This window comes from Lepidochelys kempii, chromosome 7, assembly GCF_965140265.1.
Source record: "Lepidochelys kempii isolate rLepKem1 chromosome 7, rLepKem1.hap2, whole genome shotgun sequence".
Taxonomy (NCBI): domain Eukaryota; kingdom Metazoa; phylum Chordata; order Testudines; family Cheloniidae; genus Lepidochelys; species Lepidochelys kempii.
The window spans coordinates 114,472,349-114,493,612 of NC_133262.1; the positions used below are offsets into that span (position 1 = coordinate 114,472,349).

Below are 21,264 nucleotides of genomic sequence, written 5' to 3' on the forward strand. Positions count from 1 at the left end.
GAAAACATTCAGAGAGCGGCACCTTGGTGCATGCTTTTTGCAGATGATGTAGTGCTCATGGAGGAGAGCAAAGAGGAAGTGGGAGACTGAAAGAAAACCAAGGGCACACACGGCACGAAAATCAGCATAAATAAAAGAGAATATATGGTCTGTAGATCCCATGATACCTTGCAAGAAGACAATGAGACTAAGTCTGGGGAGGTCAGGCTCTAACAAAGGTACAGCAGTACAAGCACCTAGCTTCAAGAGTACAGGATAATGGTGAACTCAACAACGAACTTATAATAATCAGAATAGGAAAGACGTGGACTAAATGGAGAGAAGTGATCTGCAATAAAGAATGCCTGTCAATTGAAAAGTCAGGTCTACAAGACGCTAATTCTTATCAGCAAGTTAAAGAAGTATGGGCTGGATGAATGCACTATAAGGTGGGTAGAAAGTTGGCTAGATCGTCGGGCTCAACGGGTAGTGATCAATGGCTCCATGTCTAGTTGGCTGCTGGTGTCAAGTGGAGTGCCCCAGGGGTCGGTCCTGGGGCCGGTTTTGTTCAATATCTTCATAAATGATCTGGAGGATGGTGTGGATTGCACTCTCAGCAAATTTGCGGATGATACTAAACTAGGAGGAGTGGTAGATACGCTGGAGGGCAGGGATAGGATACAGAGGGACCTAGACAAATTGGAGGATTGGGCCAAAAGAAATCTGATGAGGTTCAATAAGGATAAGTGCAGGGTCCTGCACTTAGGACGGAAGAACCCAATACACAGTTACAGACTAGGGACCGAATGGCTAGGCAGCAGTTCTGCGGAAAAGGACCTAGGGGTGACAGTGGACGAGAAGCTGGATATGAGTCAGCAGCGTGCCCTTGTTGCCAAGAAGGCCAATGGCATTTTGGGATGTATAAGTAGGGGCATAGCAAGCAGATCGAGGGACGTGATCGTCCCCCTCTATTCGGCATTGGTGAGGCCTCATCTGGAGTACTGTGTCCAGTTTTGGGCCCCACACTACAAGAAGGATGTGGATAAATTGGAGAGAGTCCAGCGAAGGGCAACAAAAATGATTAGGGGTCTGGAACACATGACTTATGAGGAGAGGCTGACGGAACTGGGATTGTTTAGTCCGCAGAAGAGAAGAATGAGGGGGGATTTGAGCTGTTTTCAACTACCTGAGAGGTGGTTCCAAAGAGGATGGTTTTAGACTATTCTCAGTGGTAGAAGAGGACAGGACAAGGAGTAATGGTCTCAAGTTGCAGTGGGGGAGGTTTAGGTTGGATATTAGGAAAAACTTTTTCACTAGGAGGGTGGTGAAACACTGGAATGCGTTACCTAGGGAGGTGGTAGAATCTCCTTCCTTAGAAGTTTTTAAGGTCAGGCTTGACAAAGCCATGGCTGGGATGATTTAATTGGGGATTGGACCTGCTTTGAGCAGGGGGTTGGACTAGATGACCTCCTGAGGTCCCTTCCAACCCTGATATTCTATGCTTCTAATTAAGCCTGCACTTTTGAATGGCTCTGAATGCACTGAGGAAGAGACAGGAGCAGAGCTTGAATACAGTGGAAATACAGATGGATGCTTGGAGTTACAAGGATGGATCATATTCAGAATGATTGAATTAGGGCAAGTGTGAAGGTGGTATCAGTTACAGAAAAGCTTAGATGTTTTAGGCATGTGAAAAGAAGATCGGAAGAATACATAGGAAACAGGGTGTTCAACTTAGGAGTGGAGGGTAACAGAAGAGTTTAAGACAAAAACTAGATGGATGGATTTCATTCAAAATTATTTGATTAGCTGCAGAGTTTCCAAGGAACTGCTTCAAGACAGACTGGAATGGAGTGGAACTCGAAGAGTCAATGCCATATAGATAAGACTAAGGCTAGAAGCAGAAGAAGAAAAGATATACTATTCACAGAAATACCAGTGCCACCTTACACAGCACTTTTTGCTTAAACCTTTCCTGCCACTCCAGAACAGCCCATTTTCTGCGTGTCAATCACTTCCCCGTCCCACCTAAAGTTAGCTTCTCTCACAAATTGCAGTTACAGTATTTCCTCACTGGCAACTTCTCCACAGCTTCTTGCATCTCTACCATTGTACCAAGTATTGTATTTCTCTGAAATAAGCCATAAATTCTTCAGGGCAGGGAACTTCTCTTTTTAAGTCTTCTGAAAAGAGCTATGGGTATTTATTACAGCATATAAACAACAGTACTTTATGCAAGACTAGCTAAGTTTTAGTACTCTAACCGAAGTGAACAATGCAATAAAGTTAAATATCAACAAGATAACTAATAAGAGAGGTGCATGGGAGGGTTAAACATAATAAATCATCATAGTTTGTAACAAAGAGTTGAAGAATGAAATTAGTTTCAATCCTCCTCATCTCATCAGAAGAAAATACCTTTCCAATATGTCATAAAAAGTGTCCATCACAGGTTAGAAGCATTTAGGAGCCTGCGTAAGAATGCAATTCTCCTCTTCTGACTCATCCTGATGTCAGGAGATCAGAATTTTGCTTAAAGATGGAGGGCAATTACTACCCATCTATGTAGCTTGAAAGCTTGACTCTCCCACCAAACAGAAGTTGGTCCTGTAAAAGATATTACCTGTCTACCCTAGTCAAGAAAGATAGTAGGCAGATTTTCTCTCCAACCAGAATTTAAGGAGGAAGAGATGAAATGCGTCTCTGGATCAAAGAAGAGTAGGAGTGGAGGTGAGGAGGTCCTACAGGAAAAACCGTAGGAACAGCCAAATTTGGGAAAAAGCTTTAGCTCAGGTTTCTGTTTTGTTGTTATTGCAGTCACTAATAAAACCAAACCCCAGGAATGGTGTAAGTATAGATCATCCACAACGTACGTATACTCTGATCAGAGCAGGTAGGGAACCTCACCTACTTAAAATCAGATTTTTTTTTTTAATCTATCAAGCCTTGAAAGCAAATTCAGCGGAACACATATGTCTAGAAATTCAGGGCCCGGTTCTTGCACCCTTACTCACATTGAGTAGTACCTTACTCTGCAAACAGCCCTATTTATGAGAGTAGCAGACCTGGACTTTTACGTATTAATATCGCTTTTCTAAATTCACAGGTGCAACAACTGCCAAATGTAACACCTTTCAGAAGTGCTGTGGGAGTACATACAGTCGTCCTTTTTTCAGATTAGAAGGTACTTTTAGACACCACTGAAGTCTTGCCAAGTGTTTAGTAACCAGCAACAAAGTGACTCAGCTACTCCACCTGTGACATTGCTAAGAAATTCTATTCCAAGCAAACTAAAGCACTGATACCTTTATCACAGTACTTGTGCTCTAAGGCATGGAGGTCAGGCAGCAGGTGTATGCAGTTGATGCAGCAGTAAGTGAAGAAATCCAAAACCACCACTTTTCCGCAAAGGTCTTTGTACAGAGAAATGGGACCGTCAGTGTTCAGCCACTCTAAATCTGGAATTTAGAAAACAGAGGTACTCAGTTAATTAAAGAATGAAAGAACAGATGACAGCGTTCAACATTCTTGGTACACTTCAGTACAATATAAAACATAACTTTCTATGCAAACAGGAAGGCAAGCCAAAAATCTTACAGATGGTAAATGTGTTTTTATGATCTGTAATTCTTCATAATTAATTATTTTAAAGGAACATTAGTGTACAGTTAGAAATCTAACTTAGGCTAATGATAATTCACAGATAAACCTTAGAAACATTTGTTCTGTTCAGAAAATATGATCTCCAAAACGCAACCACACGAGAAAGATGCAATGAACAGATATTTAGAAATAACTGATGTTAGTAAATTAAATACCTGCTGAACTTTGTTGTTAATGACTTATAAAGATGTAAAATCTCCTACTGAAAGAATATTTCAATAACCTGTGCTATGTTTCTGTTTTTGTTCCCCTTAAATTTTACTGTAACAATATTAAACGACAGCTACAAATATCTGTTTACTTACTAATTTTCAATAACAAAAACTACTATTCCAATAAGAAGTGACTTCCCAAGGACAGATGGGAAGTCAGTAACAAAGCTAGGAATCAGAGTGGTAGCCATGTTAGTCTGTATCAGCAAAAACAACGAAGAGTACTTGTGGCACCTTAGAGACTAACCAATTTATTTGGGCACAAGCTTTCGTGTGCTAAAACGCATTTCATCAGATGCATGGAGTGGAAAATACAGTAGGCAGGTATATATACACAGTACATGAAAAGGGAGTTGCCTTACCAAGTGGGGGATAGGATTTTTAATTGAATTGTCTCGTTAGCACTATCTCACAATCATATGCTTTAAACAGTAGAAAACACTTCTGAAAATACTAAAGATCAACATATGGGTGGGATTTTCAAAAGAGCTTAGGTGATTTAGGACAATAAATGTTATTATATTTTTGAATGAGACTTGTGCTCCCAAGCCACTTAGGCACTTCTGAAAATTCCATTTTATGACTATTTCAACAGACTAGACTCTCATCAGCCCATAGGCTCTGGGACAATCCTGCTATTGAAGTCAATAAGAGTTATGCCTTTTCCTTCACTAAGAGGACTGGGCCTTAGCTACATATTTACAGCACTGGTAACGTTAATGGCACTTATTCACATAAGCTAAGAAGAGTCTATTTACACTACCAGACCATCAATTATTAAAAATCGCAACAGAATGAGATTTATACTTTATGAAGTTATGGATTTATACTTTATGGAGTACTTCTCTTACTGGAGTTAAAGTATCTTTCATGAGCTGGATACAAATATGCAGGGAATAGAAAACATTTGCTATTTATTTGTGCTGCTTTTCAGACCCTGACAAAAACCACAGGGGAGCAGGACCAGCCCAAGGTGAGCTTGCACATAAGTGGCAGAACTGAGAATGGAATCCAAGAATCCTAAATCTAGCTAGCAGCTCATATTGCCTCATTAGTCACAAATCAAATGCACTCCCATGATGGATACTTTCATTTTAACCTATCCAATGCTGCTTTTTGAATTTTATACATTTAGGCCTCAACCCGGCAAACTGCTCCATATGGTAAGGTTGCCAGGCATCCGGTTCCAGTCGAGAGGGGACCCTGATAGCTCAGGTCAGCACCGCTGACCGAGCCATTAAAAGTTCTGTCGACGGCGCAGCAGAGGCAAGACAGGCTCCCTGCCAGCTCCACACAGCTCCCCGGAAGCAGCTGGCATATCCCTCCGGCGCCTAGGCGCAGGTGCGATCAGGGAAGTGTCGCGTGCTGACTCTGCCCCCAGCGCCAGCTCCCACTGGCCAGGAACCGCAGTCCATGGGAGCTGCGGGGGCGGCGCCTGCAGGGGCAGGCTGCACGGCTCCACGAAGGGGCTGGAAATGCTAGCCGCTTCCTGGAGTGGCATGGAGCCAGGGCAGGCAGGGAGCCTGCCTTAGCCCCACTGCATCGCCAACTGGAAGCCACCTAAGGTAAAAGTGCCGCCTGGCCAGAGTCTGCACCCTGAACCTTCTCCTGCACCCCAACCCCAGATTGGAACCGCCTCCTTGAGCCTGCACCCCAAACACCGCCCCCCCCGTACGCCAATCCCTAGCCCCAGCCCTGAGTCCCCTCCTGCACCCAAACTCCCTCCTAGACCCCACACGCACACCCCAACCCCCGGCCTGAGTCAGTATGGCTCTGTGTAGGTAAACCCTCTTGCAGTATTTAAGACCCCAGCATGTGAGGCTGGTATCACTGACTTGGTATGTGGAGTGTAAAGAACATAAAAAAGATCAAAGAAGACAAGTAGGGAGAGGAAGAGTGGTGAACGGTCTTAAAATTGAGAACAAGAACTTGATGCAATGCAACAGGGGAAGCTCAGGAAAGATTCAATGAGGTGGTCACAGTGATCAACAAGGACAAAGTATGAGTACGGTATCAGATATACTGGAGACAAAAACAGACAGGTCTTTTCATAAATAATGAAACTGCTAATAAAGTCTTTATTCTTATTTTCTTTTAAAGTAGCCTAAGATCTAGGAAAGGCTGGGGAGAATCTGTCAAACTGTCTCCACACATACAACAGGAGGAAAAATGTGGAAACTGGAGAGGAAAAAACAACCTACAATTGTAGTTTAAATTACACATGACAAAATTCTTCTCTCAAAACTGAACAAAAGATGGTTTGACCATTCGCTCTCACTACATGAGCGTTCCCATTGACAATAGTGGTATCTTGAACATCTGCCATGGACATCAAAGTAAATAATTTTGCTTTATTTTAGTATTAGATGGATACATATGAAGAGGTTTTCATTTAAATACTGTAAATAGCGTATCAGGGCAGAAATGGGACATCATCCTTTAGGGTTTGGGAAAAATCCTGAAGCAGTCCTTAAATCTATTATAGAAAAATTACAGTATTTGTGTGGGAAAGAACAAGCCTGGAAGTCTGTATAATGCCAAGTAGTTGTGGTGAAGTTATTTGTTTAAGGTCCCCTGTTAAATAATTAGTAAATTCTAGCTTTGCATTTAAGAAGCAATAGCATTTTTCAATTGCTTACGAGCCCAAATACTCCTAGTGTAGATATGCAGAATAAAAGTCAAAGAAGCTCCAACAGTTTCCTGGCTTGAGGTAGCTCCATACTCCAATTTACAACAGCTCGGGATCTGGACCAAATTCTTTTAGATACTTTTTGACATTAAAAGAATTTAACCTAATAAAGGAAGGTTGTCTGTCCATTATACTATTTCAAATATAATGTTTACTCATAGAACTTCCCTTGACTTTATCACTAGCAGTAAATCAAGTGAACAATATTAACATAAGAAACATAAATGGTCGGAATAAACTGTCAGGAATAAATGGTCAGTTTTCAGAATGAAGAGAGGTAAATGACAGGGTCCCCCAAGAATCTGTACTAGGACCCGGGCTGTTCAACATATTCTTAAATGATCTAGAAAAAGGGGAAAACAGTGAGGTGACAAAATTTGCAGATGGTACAAAATTACTCAAGATACTTAAGTCCAAACCAGACTGCGAAGAGTTACAAAGGGATCTCACAAAACTGGGTGATTGGGCAACAAAATGGCAGATAAAATTCAATGTTGATAAATGCAAAGTAATGCACACTGGAAAACATAATTCCAACTATACATACAAAATAAAATGATGGCATCTAAATTAGCTGTTACCACTCAAGAAAGAAATCTTGGAATCACTGTGGCTACTTCTCTGAAAACATTTGGTCAGTGTGCAGCGGCAGTCAAAAAAGCTAATGGAATGTTAGGAACCATTAGGAAAGGGATAGAAAAATAAATCAATATAAATCCATGGTATGCCTACACCTTGAATACTGCATCCAATTCTGGTTGCTACATCTCAAAAAAATACATTAGAATTGGAAAAGGAACAGAGAAGGGTTTAAAAAAAAATTAGGGGCATGGATCAGCTTCCACGTGAAGAGAGATTAAAAAGACTAGGACTGTTCAGCCTGGAAAAGAGATTACTAAGGTGGGATAGGATAAAAGTCTATAAAATCATGAATGGTGTGGAGAAAGTGAATAAGGAAGTGTTATTTATCTCTTCATGTAGCACAAGAACAAGGGTTCAGCCAATGAAGTTAATAGGGAGCAGGTTTAAAATAAACAAACGGAAGTACTTCTTCATACAAATCCCAGTCAATCAGTGGAACTCGTTGCCAGATGTTGTGAATGCCGAAAGTAAAATGGGATTAAAAAAAAATTGGGTAAATTCGTGGGGGTAGGTCCATTAATTGCAATTAGCCAAGATGGCTAAGCCTCTGACTGCCAGATGCTGGGACTGGACAGCAGGGGATCCATCACTCGATAATTGTCCTGTTCTGTTCATTCCCCCTGAAACATCTGGCATTGGCCACTGTCAGTAGACAGGATACTGGGCTATGTGGACCTTTAGTCTGACCCAGTAATGCCGTTCGTATGTTTTTTATGCAAAATAATAAAAGTCAAAGAAGCTCCAACAGTTTTCTGGTTAGCGAACAATACTATTATGTGGCTATTAATATTATCTTAAGTCAGCCAAAGGATATTTAGGGACCAGCATAGGCAGTTTTCCAAAAGGATTTGAAAAATTACTAGCCCACACGTAAGATCTACTTGCTGATCCTTACCATAATGACGAAAATTCTACTGCAGTGTTTCAGGAGCCAAATTAGCAATCAACGTTACTCAAAAGAGCCACAGTAGTGTGAATTCATGGTTTCATTTACTATAGTACTATATAGTCATATTTAAATGGTATGACAGGGAAAATATTTAGTTTTCATATATTATTCTCACAGCAAAATGACTGGCCAACTATTATTATTTTATCAGCTAGAATTGGTTAATAAACATAGTAAAAACATCCTGACGGTTAATAACTTAGATTGGTTAATAATTAAATAACACAGTGTTTTAATATTATGTGCTGCAATAAATAGGCATTTGTGGCTCGCAAGCCCCAGTCTGAGTATCACTGCTCTAATGATATTTTACCCAGCCATTAGTACTTGTTACAAGCAAATGGATAAGTAAAGATTTGAAGAGATGTTTCAAGATCTGCTGTCTTGCAAACAACCAAGGCTACAATTTTTAATTTGTTTCATCACAGTTTGAAAACTTGGAGCTGCTTCCTTTTTGGCCGGAATGGCAATAACACAAAGTGGGGCATTTAGAGAGAAGCTCAGCGGGGATCCTGGAAAGGAGAAAAACAATTTAACAGATAAGTGTCTTTCTTGCTACAATATTTAACACTTACTATTTTACTGAAGTTTAAGTCTTCAGTATCAAAGACATGAATATCACTAAAAACATTTTAATTCCATCTTTTTTTACACTTTGTCTCTGAAGATATACAAGTGTCAAAAAAAGGTAATAAACATTTATTTGAATTAATAAAAAAGTTACAACAAGTGATTAGAGCAATGGATTTTACACCCAGCCTGCTGAGTTGTATTCCCACATGAGGATAATTATACTACTTACCCTACTATTTCTTGACTGCTATTAAATCAAGGACACTGTGTTTACACCTCCCTGTGTGTTTACTACAATGCACCAGATAACAGAACTGCTAACCAAACCCCAGCATTAAAAATAACGGGGCAGATCCCTCCCCTCCAAAACCATGAGATTGGCTAAAAATAATTTTTAATGGTGTTCTGTTTATTTACCTTTTGACTGGAGCCTTTGGTTCACATTTCTTGCAACCACGAGGGTGAATTTTTTTTCATACTTTTTTAAAGAAAATCTAAGATTCCCAATTAATAACCTGATTCCAGCAGCTAGGGCTTAAACACCAAACACTGAAATACTGACAATAAAATTGTGAGAGCTAGCAACACTGAAGTCTGGTGCATTTTTATCTCAAGGCAGTGCCATTGTGTTTGCTTAACTTTTTATTCCTGGAGACTTGTCTTTATTCTACAACTAGGAAAACAGAGGCCACAACGTTAACCTAACTGCTCATGATCAGGAAAAAAGGCAGATAACTAGATGGAGAGAAAAGAGGGATGACTACTCAGAGCTTCCTGTCATCCAGTCCTGTGCCTCTCATGCTCACAGACCACCCGCCTCCTGGAGCATACAGAAAGGAGTGTTAGTAGCAGCCGTGTTAGTCTGTATCTGCAAAAAGAAAAGGAGGACTTGTGGCACCTTAGAGACGAACATATGTATTTGAGCATAAATCCGATGAAGTGAGCTGTAGCTCACGAAAGCTGATGCTCAAATACATTTGTTAGTCTCTAAGGTGCCACAAGTCCTCCTTTTCTTTTTACAGAAAGGAGTGGGATTAGAACTCAGGGCTTATCATCTCCCAGTCCTGTACACCCAGAAAATGAATCATGGCAATTGATTTTCTTACACCAGCCCAACTCTCTGGGTGCGATTCCTAGGGCCTTGGCGGCAAGTGCCAGAGGCCATCTGGGGGGACGGGGAGGGAGGTGACAACAACCCAGAGCGGCATGCCGGTGTCGCGCTATAGTAGGGCGCCACCTCACCGCCTCGCAGTCCGACGTCAGCGGCTTCACCGTGGCACCAGCCCCCAGCCCTCGCCTATCACCCACCTCCTCCAAAGTCGGGGACCCTGAGGTCCTGCTCCCAGCTGTCCACCTTCCTCAGGTACTGGTAGACCAGGTTGTCCTTCTCTTGAGGGGTCAGGGCGTCCAGCAAGGCATACTCCAGCTGGGTCTGGGCAGGCAGGAGCCCAGGGAGGCCGCCACCCGCCGCCATGTTGTCTCCCTGCCTGGCCGGTGTAACGACAGACACTGTTTACTGAACTGCCTTTTTCTCTCGGCGTATTCGACACCCACACCTTCCATTTCTTCGAACGATAGGAACAACAACAAACGGGAGATGTTTCTTTTTAAAAATCACTAATTTAAAATAATAAAAAGGTCCTATATTTTTAAAGCAAAACAAACGTTTAATTTTTGAAAAGATTAAAAACACCCTTCATATTCCCAGTAGCATATTCGTCAAACAAACACAAAAAAATCCCAGTGGTAGTTTCGGCTCAGCAGATTCGACGCAGCACATTTGGTCAGCCGGTTATTGAAAAAAAAAAAATGATGGGAGCGACCTGAAAAACTCAAAGGATTAAAACAACCTCGACTATTATTATTGAGTCCCCCTTCCCTTTGGGAGAGGCGGAAAGTGGAGCTACACAGTGGAATGGAATATGCGGCAGCGGATAGGGCGATGCTGCCGGGAGGGAGTGGAAGGTCTGTTGCGGCGGGTGTGGTAGAGGAGGGGGCTGGTCCGGGTGGGAGCGGGACGGGGATTGGCCCCTCCCGGGACAAGACCCCTGCGGCCCCGGCTCCGGCCCCTGTGGCAGTGGGGCGGCTGCTCCCGTAGAAGTGGGTTAAGCAGTGAGCGGAGGGGCTGTGCCCCGGGGCACCAGGCATCCCGCCATCAGGGGCGGAGGTGGATGAAGATTTATTGGGGCCCTTGGGCTCCAAGAACAGTTGGGTCCCGCACACCCTGGGGGCCCAGGGGCCCCAGAGCTGGGGGGAGGCCCAAGGGGGCCGTGCCCGCCCACTCTTTAACATGGACGTAGTAGCCTCAGGCATGCACGGTGCCGTGGTGGCATGGGCATAGTGGGGGGGGGGGCAGTCCCCCCCTCCCGTTGCAAGCCTCGGGCCAGAGGCGACAGGAGGAGCGGTGCCACACGTGGTTGCTGCCTCAGGTACAAAGCCCAGACGGCAGCTGGTGGGGGCAGCCTGCCAGCGGGAGTGGGCACAGGCACTGAGCAAGCTCAGGTGTGCAGAGGCCGCTGAGGCCAGGCCAGTAGTTGCAGAAGCTCTCCCTGCCTGTGACCTTCCTAAGGCTCCCCAGCTCCTCCTCCTAGGCCAGGCAGGACCACCTTTCCTCGCAGAGCATGTCTACAGGCTCTGGGGAGGGAGTAGGAGGCAGGACCAGAGCCCTTGCCCCTGGGTCCCATTGGCAATAGCATGCCCGGGGGGTGGGTACACAGGCCAGGGGCTGCTCTGGGGCACTCTGGCCCCTGCTCAGGACAGATGGAGGGTCCAGGGCTCCCCACAGCAGGCCAGGCTCCCTGGGTGGCTCTTACCACTGCCTGGTTCCAGTTTCTGGCCTGGCCAGGGGGTGGGGTCTTGGAGGGAAGAGGAGGAGCAGGGCCACAGTTCCAGTGTGATGGCCTCCCCTTTCTACCCAGGTTCTGATGCTCCTGTGCAGGCCCTCAAATTGACTGAGGCCCCTGGGCCCATGTCTCATGAGCCTGGGCGTTAATCCATCATTGATTAGGGGATTTACCTTATATATACAACGATACACCCCATTCCCCCTCAGGAAAAGTAGTGTCCTGATTTTTCACACTTGCTATCTGATCATCCTAGGTGTTCCAGATCAGGGGTCTCCTCCCACTGGGTCAGTTTTTAACCCTTCCACTGAGGTGCTGGCAGTCTGAGCCCGGGGGTGCCTTTGAGGCAGAAGACTGCAAGTGTGACGTGTGAGTGGACCAAAGGCGGGGCCTAATCCAAGTCCCCTTAAAGTCAATGGAAGATTTGCCACTGACTGCAGCAGGAGTTGCATCTGCTCGATAAAGCTGCTCAATCTGTCACCTCATGCTGCTTTTTGTTCTGTGAGCACCCGCATACATATTAAAATCTCATTTGTTTTCAGGCTCCCACCTTTCAGGCCCTCAAGGCCCTGGAAGGAGTCTCTGTCAGATTTGGATTTGCAATCTCTAACCTTGCTTTCCAGAGGCTGTGGTTATCTACAGTGCTCCAGTGGAAGAAGAGTAACTGCAGCAAATGGCTTCCTCCACAAATAAGTACACCTATGATCCACTTTGATTTCATTTAACAATAGCATTAAAATACACAACCCTCCCCTGAGTTCTTTTAAAACTAGAGCTCATGGCCTTTCAGACCCATCTGTGATGGCTATCCAGTTTGCGGTCCAATGTAACATTTCAAATGGAGTTCAAGTGCCTTTCAGCTTCAGGTCGAGGGAAATTAAAAAGGAAAAGCATTAAAAGAACAATCCCCAGACTTAGGAACATTGAAATACTATTGCTTAAAGCTGAGGAAAATATTTGATTTGTTGCTATTTTGCCATGTCTGAAAATGACGGGTTGGAAGAAGATATTTGGGAGTACAAATCCGTTCGGAAACCAAAGTCATTATATCAAAATAATAATTCAGTGAACATCTCTACATCTATGCAGAAAGCAAATGATGGGAAGTGCAAATCAAAAGGAAGTGGAGGTAGGAATAATAAAAAGGTATTTGAAAACAAGGACAAGTCTAAGAAAAGCGAACAGGGACCAAGACAGAAAAGTATTCAACCACTTATAAAACCTGACCAGAACTTAAATCTATCTAAAGATGACCATATTGTGCAGTCCCAGGAAAGTGTAACTACGCCAACAAAGCGAAGCAGGACTTGTAACAAAAAACAAACCACACCAAATGCAAGGCCAGTTTATGATGGATACTGCCCAAGCTGCCAGATGCCTTTTTCTTTACTGTTAGCCCAGACACCACGGTGGCATGTTACTGAATGTTTGGACACTCAAGGATCCACTGAAAAAGGTAAGGCTCTGGTGAGGAGAAATAGCCCATTCAAATAGATTTTAAAGGTTATTCAAAGAAAGTTGCTTGAAATTTAGGTCATATTTAGTAGTATAGAACCTCACATCAGTTTGAAATCTGAGAGAATTTATAGTATGGTTGGAATGACTATTACAATGTTATTGTTTATCAGCATTATTTTCATATCAGATCTGGGGCTGTCTGATTTCTTTTTCTGAAGCATTGATAAAGATTGAAGGTCCAATCTTTAAAGGTGCTGACTCCCTCTTAGAGGTGTTGCACTCAACTCTCATTGGGTTGAAATAGGAGTTGAAGGTCTTGAGGGTATTGCTTGTTCAGCGTCTCACAGGTTTGAGATCTAAACCACTGACACTTAGGTCTGAATCCATAATGAATTTTTTGCTTCCTTCTGCCACACAGCCCCTCTTCTTGGGGTGGGGAGGAACATTGGCCCACGCTGTTTTCAGATTTTCCAGGATACTTACAAAACTTGGAAGCTGAGATCAAGATTTGAATGCTCGGTCTACCAAAGTCTGGAGATGATATACTTCAGACCTCAGTCCCAGGGCCTGTGTACTTTAGCAACCCTTTTTTGACTGGGTATGCTGTGAGAACACAAGAGATCACAGACTTATTTTGTCTGGGAGGGGTGGGACCCTCTAACATACAGTTTTATGTGATGATACCCAGTGCTTTCATGGGTCTATGGAGACCTTGTAAATCTTCCAGGAACCTAATCTGTGATTTTAATATATCTTTTTCTGTTTGAAAAACAGGAAGTACACAGCCAGGAAACTTTAACTTAAAGTAAAGGCTGCCCCTTTTCTTATATCTTTGTCTTTTATTGAAGGGATGTTTGAAGTCACTGTTGTATTATGAAAATGGAGCCCTTAGCCCTTACATTTGCCTACAATTAAAACTATAAAAAAACTATCTCCCACCTTATTTCCAGCTTTAACGTAACAGCTGTAGAATCTTGCTGTTTGGCACTGATTTATCCACTGATCCTAAAATTCTCAATGGCATTAGGTTAGTAAGACATAGACCTCAACATTTTGTGACAATGTTAAAAAAACAAAAAAAGAGAGACAACTACTGACTATTTCATAAGGTTGAACATAAAAACACTAATTCCTGTGAATAGTTCCAGTGGCATTTTTAAAAATTCATTGTATCCCAACTGACAACTGGGAGGTGGAATGTCAGGTTAATGTGATTCAGAATAGCTCAGGCCTGGCCCTGGCCTCAGACAACTCTGTTTTTAAGGGAAAGCTCTTAACAGCTATGCCATAACATTAATATAAAATCACTGTATGTGTTTGTGCTGAAAATGCCTTTTGACAAGATATTCTGTTTGTTTCTTTAGAGTGTCCTGATGGTCTAATGTGCACTTCCACTATTCCATCGCACTACAAGCGCTATACCCATTTCATACTTGCTACAAGCAGAGCAGGGGATTATCTTGTCAGCTCTTCAACATATAGCCCAGAGAGAAAGTTCACGTGCTCTGATGCTGCTAACTCAAGCTGTTTCCCAGGCCTTGTGGATGGAACCTTGCAGTGTGAGAAATTGACCAGGAATGTAAGAAATGCCCCAAATGAGGATCATACATTGTTGATACAGAGTTCAACACAAGCAAAATCTCCAAATGTAACCAATGTAACTACTGTGTCTTCCACAAACATTCTAAAGCTCCAACAGACTCTTCCACTTACACAGTCTGCAGATGATAATGGCCAGCTTGAGTCTTTGGAGTTTCCATTTTCTCAAGGAAGCGAAGCTAGTGGAGATCTGGATAGTCAGAATGACTCAAACCAGTTAAAGCTGCTACTTCCAGAAGCTGACTTCAGTGACTGTGAAATTTCCTACTCCCCACTTAATACTGATGAGGAAAATGAAGAGGAAACAGAGGAGGAGGAGGAGGAGAAAGTAAAAAAATCACAAAAGAGATTATTTCACACCCAGAACTCTGAAGATGAGAGCACCAAAAAGGAGGAATCTAGCTGTATGTTGTGTACTAAATTGGATTGTTCTCCACTTCAGCAAGTACACAGGTATGGCTGCCTTAAAATAGGTGGTTTCATAATACAAAATGAACCTTGTGAAGTATTGAATGGACTGAGTAGTTCAGATGGTTTTGTTAAACCTGTTTCTCAGGAGCACATGAACAGCATGTTCTCTAATTCAGGAAGTGCTGCTAATCAGTTAAAACACCCACAAGGGGAACTACCTGCACAATCCTCTCTTTCCCTTAATTATGATATAACTAAGAAGGAATTTGATTGGCCAATATTCAGTGCCTCTGTTTCTAATACAGGTAATTTGGAGGTAAAAGATTTTAATGCTTGCCATTTGGATTATGCAAACTTGGCTGTGAGTGATCCATCATTGCCCTTGAAAGTCAAAGAAGAAGGTGGTAGATCTCTTCTGTCAAGGCAAAGTGAAGTTTCGAAGGAACCTAGTAATTTCCTAATCAATAGAAATAAAATGACTACTAACACAAGTGGAACTACATTATACCAGAAGAGTTCACAGCCAGTAATAGAGGAAGAAGGAAGGCTTCCTAATACAGCGGCTGTACCCCTTCCCAGTACAATCTCTCAAATGCTGCCATCTGTTTCTGTTGCAAATATGAAAGCCAAATCTATTTCAGCCAAAGAACTGAAACAAATGGACATTGGTATTTTCTTTGGGTTAAAACCCAAAGCAAAAGAAGAGAACAAAGGAAAGAAACATTTTGGTGAGGGAACACAGGCCTCAAGTCCTGTAACTCCCATTGGAAAGAGGCCCAGACAACAAAAGAGGAAAGCTGAAGGGTCTGTGGGGGACATAGATGCAGTCACAGAAAGTTCAAATAAAAATGGAGTCTGTGTAGATACAACATCTGGTGGGAAGCGAAGTTGGAGAAAAAAATTTAGAGAATCATCTTCTACAGAAGAAGGAACAAAAAACAGAAAGTGTCCCTTTTATAAGAAGATACCAGGTGAGATGTAATTGTGACTTTTAATTGTAATAGTTGATTTTAGAACTGTCTAGTGGATATAGCTCTTTCCCATTTTAATAGGAGGCTTTTTTATTCTGTTCCATTGCAAAAACCTTTTAGGCCTCAATCCTTTAATGATTTCCACTTGGGTGGACCCCCTTTGAAGTTAGTAGGATTCAGGGCCATAGACATTTACAAGATTACAGCGGCTCATTCTATGACTGAGCAGCAATGAAAGAAGGAAATAATTTTGTAAAAATATAATCTTTTAAAGATAGTGCTAGAAGAATAAACGTTTTGACTTAAATTATGTTTTACAGGGCACGTAGCCTAAGGGGGAGATTTTTAAAAGCATCTAGGGGATTTAGGAGCACAGGTCCCATGAAAGTGAGACATGCTCCTAAATCCTGTAGGTATCTTTTCAAATCTCTCAACTAATGTTTGCCTTGTCTAATTCATCACTTGTAACTTTTATATAACTTATTTTGAAGCCATAAGAAAGGTTGGCTAATAGCCATTTATAGAACAAAATGTTTGTCACTCTTGTAATTACTTTACCATAGACCACGTATACTAATTGAGCTTCATTTTGTGTTTAAGGTATAGTATTACACTAGAATGGTATTCTCCAGTGTCAATTAGTAGCGTTCTTAAAAAATACTTTCTAAAGCTAAAGGAACAGCTCAGAATTTACCAAAATCTTTTCAAATAATTATCCAAAGTATAAGGAAGACTGATCAATAGTTTGAAAAGGTTAAACTTCACAGATTTCAGATCACCAACAGAGGATCATCTTAGTTGTGCTTTTTGATTCTGGAATCCTGGATAAAGATACAAGGAAGATGGGAGTTGGGGTAGTAAATGTAAAATAAGCATGTAGCCTACTGTCCGTGACCTTGATCCCGCAACCTGATGCATGCAGGTAGACCCTTAAGCTTGAATGGAGCCCCATGATATCAGTTTAGTCCTGAGGATCCTCTGCATGTATCAGTCTGGAGGATCGGGCCCCATATCTACAGTATAATTGTCAGTTTCTTTGGCTGCCTATCTAGCTTTTGTTTTGAACCACATCCATTTTATTTGAAATATTTCTGAATTTATTTTCTATAATGTTTTCAAATAACTTGGAAATGTACTTTTCAAATGGTTACACCTTAATGGGTTGAATGGCATGGGAGCAATTGTATGAAATGTTTGGCAATTTTTGGAATATATAACTAAATTTAAAGAAAATGTCTACCAATAAATTTGATAGTTTTTTTACATTATTGATTTCTCATTTGCAGAGAATAGAGAAGACTCCTTACATCTGTTTTTATCATGAGAAATAATAACTCATTTCAATATATAATACCAAATCTGTGATATATAACCATCAGCAGATGGAGATTTTTTAAGAACCCAGGTCAATTGCCTGCTAATTGTAGTAACATTTAGCAAGAGTGTTATATGTATGGAACTGGCATGGTGCAAAATGGAAGTGAAATACATAATCAGTGCTTTGGGCAGCTTGCACTGTGTAAGCATTTCAGAAATGCCATTTTGAATACAAATGTCTGTTTACTCAGTTTATCAGGTATAATTGAATAGGATGGCAGATGAACGACAGGTATTTATTTGGGAGGAATATGTCGATGTTTGTATTTGAAGATTGTTTAGTTTGCTCAGTTATGACTTTAATCAGTGAAGCTATCTCTCTCCTTCCTGTTTGGATAATGTCTGCAAGCTGCATTTGTTCTCACATTCAGCAAAAAATGAGTATACTATTTTAATGCATTTTCTGCTTAAAAGAAAAGAAAATCTGACCAGTAACTGGCTGTAGCTACTCCATTCATATTATTTGACTTGCTTCTGTTGTATTTATGTTGTAGGAACTGGTTTTACAGTTGATGCATTTCAGTATGGAGAAATCGAAGGCTGCGTAGCCTATTTCCTCACTCATTTCCATTCTGATCATTATACTGGCCTAACAAAAAAATTTACATTTCCAATCTATTGTAATAAGGTAAGATTTCCTAGGGTTACTTGATAATTACCAAATCAGTATGCAACTATGAATGAAAACCAAAAGAATACAGTGTTCAGATTCTATGGATATAGAACCAGAACCTCTGCTGTGGCTGAGGAGCATTTGGCATGGCGAATTTGGGTAAAGGAACCCTTCACTCCCTCATGAGGTGATTCTGTATCAGGCTAGTATCCCAGAGGCTGCTGTAACTAGTACCGGTTGCTAACAGCCCCAAAGAGCTGTTTTAGTAGTGATGGATCAGACAGATGTAAGGAAGTCCTTATTAGATCCTCTTTCTTGAGCCAGCTGCAAGGAAGTACGTGAGGGGACTAGAGGCTCTCCCCCTACCCAGGAGTTTCTGTAACCCAGATATAGCAGATGTTCTAAGACGCTGGAGCACAGGCCAGTGTTGTAGCCATACTCTTTTATAATGCACATATTGTGCTCTGTGGCTTTGAGATTCTTCTAAATATTTACAATATAATCTAATAAAATTAAATAATAATTAGAAATTCCACAATGCTTATATCTTTAAAGAATCTTACGCACCATCCCTGTGATATAAACAAGTATAGAGATTGGCATGTGGAGGCATAAAGATGACTTTTCCTGCAGGCACGCAGAAAGTCTATTGTAGAGTCAGGAATAGAACTTAGAACTTTCTGGCTCCTAGTCTCAGGCTTTAAACACCAGAGATGCTACCTCTGTTTGTAAAGGTCCTTGCCATAACTTTAGCCATACTGTGTGGTATTTATGCTTGGGTTTTTACCTGCTGGCACTATTAGAAAAATGACTTTTTTAAAAAAAACCCTGAGCATTAAAATAGTGAACTTTGTTCCCATTAATTGTTTTTCTCTGAAATGTTTAGATGTTTTTCTTTGTCTTTCTACGTTAACTATCAGGTAAAGCACATGGGGTTGACGTGGTCTTTTTGTTTGTTGCCTCAGAGTATGTCTACACTAGAATATGTCTGTGTATATAAGGTTGACTTACAGCCACCACAGTAATTACTGCTCTGGTGCATGTCCATACTACCGTCCTTGGGTTTGTGGTGCGTGTCCTCACCAGGAGTTCTTCTACCAATCTAAGAAGGGCAGTGTGGGGAGCTGAGAGCCCGGTCTCTCACCTCTGTTGGCAGCTCCCTACAGGGAGCCCGGCTGCTCCACAGGCTCCTGGGCTCCCGGTGGACTGCCCCCCACTTCCATTTCCTGTTCCCCACTGGAAGTGGGGGAAGCCTCCTGGGGCTTCTCTCCTCCCTGCCAGGGGTCATGGGAAGCTGCCCGTGGCTTCTTGCCCCTGGAGAGCAGGATCCATCTGCCCCAGCTTTTCGGCCTGCTCCCCACTGGGAGCTGAGCAGCTTTGTCAATTTCACGTCTTGGCTCCCAGCTGGGAGGAGGGTTGGAAGCTGCCAGGGCTTCTTGCCCTGGCTCCTAGCTTGGAGCAGGGTCCATTCTCCTACCCTGAAATTGACAAGACACCAATGTAAGGGTCGCAGTGTCTACCCAGATACTGTGTCGCCCTGACTACACCGACATAAGCCTTATGCCTCTTGTGGAGGTGGAGTTATGATGTCAATGTAATAGGGTACTTACATCGGCGGGAGGAAGGCTGTAGTGTAGATACTAACATAATTAGGTCAACATAAGCTGCCGTATGTCAACCTAACTATGTAGTGTAGACCAGCCCTTAGTACTAAACTCTTTTTCTTTTTCAGATAACTGGCAACTTGGTGAAGAGTAAACTTCGAGTGCAAGAACAGTATGTCCATACATTGCCAATGGAAACAGAGTGTATAGTGAATGGAATCAAAGTGATCTTGCTTGATGCCAATCAGTATGTATCTTTGCAGCTGAATTATATACATCATTTACAAATAGTGAATGTCAAAGATAAGTTATTGTTTAGAAGTGGTTTATACTGTCATGATTTTTTGGCTTCAGTGGATCTGGAAGACTAAGGATACATTTTTTTAAAGCACTTAAGTGATTTTAAAAGTGCTTAAGTGATTTAGGAGCATAAATGTTGTTTTCAAAAGTGAGTTAGGGACATAGGAGGGTAAATCTTATTGAATGCCAATAAGACTTAGTCTTCTAAGTGCCAAAGTTACTTTTAAGAATGGGAATTAGGCTCCTTTGAAAATTTTACCCTAAAAATATTTTGTGCATTTGTAATAAGCTCATCACCAAGATATCTAGATGCTAGTGTTAGTGTGCTTTAATTTTCACATTTCTTTACAGACATTAATCCTGACTGATACTTAGAACACCTCTCTGAAGTAGGTAAGAAAATAGAAGCACAGCAAGATTTAGGACTAGGGTTTCCAAAGTCGTCCAGATTCTGAGTGTTTCGGTTTTTAGTGCCCAATGTGAGGCGTGCTGGGCCTTATTCTCAGAGATATTAAGAACTTTACAGTTTGCTGATGACAATGGGCACTTCAGATAGTGAAAATCAGGCCCACGAGGTCTCAAGCTGGACACAGAAATCATTTGACAGTTTGAAAATTTGGCTCTAAAAAGACCTGATATTGCTCCCATTGAAATCTTTGGCAAAGCTTTTATTAAATTCAGTGGTGCAGGGCCAGACCTTAACTGCCCAAGGCCATGTAGACAGTCTATGGTAATGTCCGGATTAGAATTCAGTAGCTCCTGGCTTTCAGTCCTGAGTACTGATCATTTTGCCTTTTGGCACCTTATTGGTGTATTGCATAAAAGTCCTCTCTTTTTAGTATATAAATTTAAATGCAGAATTCTGTTGCAGCTGGTTTGAATAATACTTATCTTAGGAGTTGTTTATAGTTTGAGAGATAAGATTCCGAGAAAGTCCTTTGAAAATGCTTGCTGGGAATGAAAGAAGCCTTGTAGCTTATGTAATTTGGACATTTTTCAGTTTTTCCTTTCCCCTGCATTTTAAAAGGAATATAAACTATAGGTATAAAGTTCAAGTTTTTGGAGCACTTACCATCTCTGTCTTCTAAGCTACGATCTATGGCCAGTGCTTCCTTTTTTTTTTTAAACTTTCTGTATATGACTCATGTCCAAAGTACTCTTATTTTGGCTGCCCAGGCTGAGTGTCTGCCCGACAAAACAGACTAACTTTGGTGAGGAGCTGCACTAGTTGCAATGGACTCACTGCAATCACAGCAAACAGGAAATGGTACCTACCCAACAATAAATTCTGGATGCAGAATAATGTTTAAAATCTGCAAAGAGAACTTAAAAAGCAAATATTGCACCAACTCCCACAGCACTGAAGATGGCACCTACAATT

The 21,264-nt window shown here is 41.8% G+C and overlaps 2 protein-coding genes across 14 annotated transcripts in view; one reads left to right on the forward strand and one right to left on the reverse strand.

Annotated features, from left to right (window-relative positions):
• Positions 1 to 10,224, reverse strand: part of NHLRC2 (NHL repeat containing 2) — an 89,050-nt gene extending 78,826 nt beyond the window's left edge. For all 7 annotated transcript variants that reach the window (XM_073354320.1, XM_073354322.1, XM_073354318.1 and 4 more), the window contains exons 1-2: positions 10,016 to 10,224; positions 3,285 to 3,437 (exon numbers count right to left, since the gene is read on the reverse strand). In XM_073354320.1, the coding sequence (XP_073210421.1) occupies positions 3,285 to 3,437; positions 10,016 to 10,181 (319 nt within the window). In that variant the 5' untranslated portion in view covers positions 10,182 to 10,224. The remainder of the gene's footprint in view (positions 1 to 3,284; positions 3,438 to 10,015) is intronic.
• Positions 10,225 to 10,526: 302 nt separating this feature from the next.
• Positions 10,527 to 21,264, forward strand: part of DCLRE1A (DNA cross-link repair 1A) — an 86,232-nt gene continuing 75,494 nt past the window's right edge. For 5 of the 7 annotated variants that reach the window (XM_073354315.1, XM_073354314.1, XM_073354313.1 and 2 more), the window contains exons 1-5: positions 10,686 to 11,136; positions 11,807 to 13,006; positions 14,373 to 15,989; positions 17,861 to 17,994; positions 19,712 to 19,830. In XM_073354315.1, the coding sequence (XP_073210416.1) occupies positions 12,529 to 13,006; positions 14,373 to 15,989; positions 17,861 to 17,994; positions 19,712 to 19,830 (2,348 nt within the window). In that variant the 5' untranslated portion in view covers positions 10,686 to 11,136; positions 11,807 to 12,528. The other 2 variants (XM_073354311.1, XM_073354312.1) reach the window with 2 other exon arrangements.